At 36.4% G+C, this 3,912-nt stretch overlaps 1 protein-coding gene across 3 annotated transcripts in view; it reads right to left on the bottom strand.

Moving 5' to 3' along the window:
- LOC104511203 (protein quaking) overlaps positions 1-3,345 on the bottom strand; it is a 10,943-nt gene extending 7,598 nt beyond the window's left edge. Inside the window, exons 1-2 of one of the 3 annotated variants that reach the window (XM_010153708.1) lie at positions 3,256-3,345; positions 744-1,040 (exon numbers count right to left, since the gene is read on the bottom strand). In XM_010153708.1, the coding sequence (XP_010152010.1) occupies positions 744-1,040; positions 3,256-3,316 (358 nt within the window). In that variant the 5' untranslated portion in view covers positions 3,317-3,345. The remainder of the gene's footprint in view (positions 1-743; positions 1,041-3,255) is intronic. The other 2 variants (XM_010153709.1, XM_010153710.1) reach the window with 2 other exon arrangements.
- Between the last annotated feature and the right edge of the window lie 567 nt (positions 3,346-3,912).

Genomic DNA, 3,912 nt, shown 5'->3' with positions numbered 1-3,912 from the left:
AGGGAAAGAAGAAACTATCGGAACTGCTTGTTTCATATTGACCAGTTAACTGAACTGTCACGGCTGCTTTATCATTCCGGCCTTCATACAGCAAGTCAGTGGTCTGAAATATTAGGAATGATGGATGTTTCAACCCAGTGCATATATATAAGAAGCCATCAGTAAAGTTGCTAATTGTATCATACTTTGGTCAAAACTTATTTTCTGCTTAGAAAGTGATTTACAGCTTTCTGACGCTGAGGGAGATTTTTCAGTTGTGTACTAAATAAAGACGTAAAAGCTGCAACAAACACAAAGACGACCTTTCCATTCTCTTCAGCTTTGCTACTGAAAAGGTATAGAAAACCAGGAAGTTCTCTCTTTCAAAGATTACTAGAAATTAATTTATGTTGAAGAGAGCACAAACAAACCTGGTATTTATGGGAGCCCAAAAGACATATAATAGATGTCAACTTCTATTGGAGGTTTTTTCCCTTGCTTATGTATTCATCATCTAGTGTCATACAAACATTAAGATCTCATTTTCATTAATCTTCTTAATATACTAAACATATAATTAAGTAACCCAAAACATGTTAAAATGTTTAAGAGTTACACCATTTGAGCAGGTGTCCTAGGCAGTTTTGATATACCTGAGATCTTTGCTTCAAATTTATTTCTTTGATCCCCACGACCTCTACCTCGCAAACTTCACAAAAGCGTAAGCACTATATGCTCCAGCCATCCGCGTACGAAGCTCTTACCTAATACACCACTAGGTTCAATAGGATACTCAAGGATTGATGTAGCTGGTGCCAGCGTGTAGGGGTATTCGTATGGTGTGTAAATTAAACCAGCTTCGGGTCCAGGTGGAACTATTGCAGCGGTGGGATGAGGAGTTCCGTTTGGCATGACAGCGGTTTGTATTTGTCTGATCAAAGGCATTATGGTAGGGCCAGCTGGCGTAGGAGTACGCAGGGCAGCTGGTGGGAGAACAGGCGCAGGCCCAGTAATAATCCTTGGAGCCTGGGCTGTTGCTGCAAGAGAAAAGGCAAGGGCTGCTACAGTAAGCAAAGAAATTCAGAGGAAAGTATGGAGATAGCAGTACAAAACGTGGAAAGAATGGGAAAAAAGGGGAAAAGTAGGAAAGAAGAAAAATAAAAGGAAATCATTAGTACATGCGCTGATCACACAGTGCCAAAGCACACCATTCAAATGCAAACAGCTTTTCATTTTCCAGTGTGATTAAGTATGAACATGCAAAATAAAAAAGCCATTGTAAAACAGTGAGGTAGATTTCTCAAACAGGTTACACAGCACAAAAGCTCCATTTAGACCACATTTCTTCATTTATGCTATCAAGACTGCATGAGACTGAGATGCATGCAGGAGATACAAGAAAAACACTGTCATAATCAAATACAGAGTACAAAACTTAGTGCACCTATGGAGTCCACAGATACTCAGTTATGCAGAGCTGTTATACACGTCTACAGTTTTCAGACGTCTTAAAACTGTATTTGATCATATAAATAATTCCAGTTTCCAGGATCAGTAAAGTTAAAGATGACCCAGAAACCCAACGCATGTCCTCTCCTCATCTAGCATGAATAAAACAGACTCAAAAGTGATTTCCATATCAAATTCCCCCAAACAAAATACTTTCTTTGTATTAGAAGCCCACTCTTGCCTTGCTTAGGTTAAAGAAAATATATGTGGTTGGGTTTTTTTTTAATACAGTGCTAGCCCATTTCATTAACTGTTATTTGAAGCCTGTTGGCACACAAGATGAACAACTTCTCAAACACTAACACATCAGCTGGTAAGTGTCACTCATAAAGGGTTATAATTTATAGACTTCAATGCACTGCTGCTGTTCTACATTGATTCAATTAACTTACAGGCAGTCTGAAGAGAGAAATATGGGGGAAGTTTGTTAAGATTTGAGACTGTTGCATTTTTTAAATTATTTTTAATTTTTTAGCAAGAGTGCTCAGACTTAAAGTATAATTAAAAAAAACCTCAAACACTTTCCTTTCTTAAATGAAAATAAATCAGTATGCCTTCTAGATCTTCACATTTTCAGTAAAATCAAAACACAAACAGTGAAATTGTCTTAATATCAAAAAGTGAGCATTAGTGCAGAAGTCTCTAGCCAGTGCTCAAACTAATATAAAGGCTTCTATGCAACAGTTTGCATCAATTTAAGATAATCTGAAAGCTGTTTTACTCATAAATTTGCAACAGACTAAAATATATTTTAAACTGATCTAGCTTTAAATATTATGGTGTTCATTAGGGCTGATAGATTTACCACCACCACTGTAGTGGTAAAAGCCCATGCTTATGTCTCTTTTCAAATCAGAATAATTACACTGCTGTAAGCACTCTCAAATGGACCTAACTGCATTCCAACCTTTAAACATATTCAACATTGAAATGGTGACTGTGTGGAGCAACAAATTTGCAAATATCAGTAGGCCCTTAGTGAAAAGACTGATTTAACTGTGCTTACATTTGACATCTGTATCACAGCTACAGCAAAAATTTACTTTGGAACAGTATCAGCAACTACATTTTCAGGAGGAGAATTCAGATTTTCAACTAGAGAAAGTAATTTGTACCACACGTAATAGGTATATGCTCTCATTAGTAGGTGTGCATAATTAATTTTCAAAGGTAAACGTGTGCATACATGCATTTGCAAAAGCATTCTCACACAAATGTAATGGAAGAAATCATAAACATGGCTCATTACATCACTGATCTCTGTGAACTCAGCTGTGAAATCAGTTGATGAATTGTTGGAAAAACGTAACACTGGGGGGACACATGCAAGCAAGATGAAAGGAAGGAATATAATACAGAAAAATGTATCCACAGTATCCTGAACATCTGTGACATTTTCAAACTAAACCTCTAAAGGTAAAATTGAAAAGGAGTCCATTGTCCTTTATATGTATTGAGGAAAAAAAAAAGATTGTAAAATAGAAAAATATGGCTTAAGGGTTGAATTTTTTAAACTATATATTTGTAAATATTTCAACCCAGACAGTGTTTTAAAAAAGAGAGGAAAAACAAACAAACAAAACCCAAACTGACATAACTTATCTGTAGATGATCTTTTGGAATGGCTACCTACTGTTCCGCTGTTTTTTTACTGCCTTCCCATTCTCCAACAGAGTTGCTACTGTATATTTGCCAAAATGTAGCTTTAGGAATCAAAACCTGCAAACATTACTATGGCATTAACCCTCGTGTTTATGACATGCTTACGTGATTTGATGTTGGCATCTCTGTAGGTGCCATTCAGAATTGCAAGCTCCATCAGCTGCATCTTTTTAAGGCTGTCTTCTCCTTCTGCCTGCGTGTGAAAAGATGTGAAAAAAGTCAGGCTTATTAATTCACTAGTGCACAAGATCTAAGGGATCTAGAATAAAATGCCTTCAAGTTTTAACCAAGTAAAATACCTGCTAGCCATCAGTCAGAAAACCATTAAGCTTTGTCAACTTTTCTTTAAAATTAAGTGTAATTTGCCTGTTGTCTATAATTAAGTGGTGCTGATAAATATCGTAAGAGTTTTGAAAAAGGCTCCTACCATACAATATAAAAGCAGGATTAAGAATAAATTGTGTTTGATATAAATTGTTTAAGGAATTTTCTTCTCAGGCTTTAGTAAATGTTTTCATGTACTCCTAAAGGGATCTTTAAAAAACTGTATTATTGGGCTAGAGGAGGAATAGACACCACAAATTTTAAGCAACTTCAATCTATTGCCACTTGCTCCACTGTAGTTGATACTGACTACTGGGGAGTGGGTGGGGAGCAAAGCAAAAATAAACAACAAACGGCACATAGTTTTCAAAACAGGACATCAGCAACTGCTGTAAAACAGAATTCGTAATTCCGGCACACACAGATGTATTCCGATTA

Source organism: Eurypyga helias, unplaced genomic scaffold, assembly GCF_000690775.1.
Source record: "Eurypyga helias isolate BGI_N326 unplaced genomic scaffold, ASM69077v1 scaffold17926, whole genome shotgun sequence".
In the NCBI taxonomy this organism is placed as follows: Eukaryota; Metazoa; Chordata; class Aves; order Eurypygiformes; family Eurypygidae; genus Eurypyga; species Eurypyga helias.
This window is presented reverse-complemented; position numbering and strand designations above follow the sequence as displayed.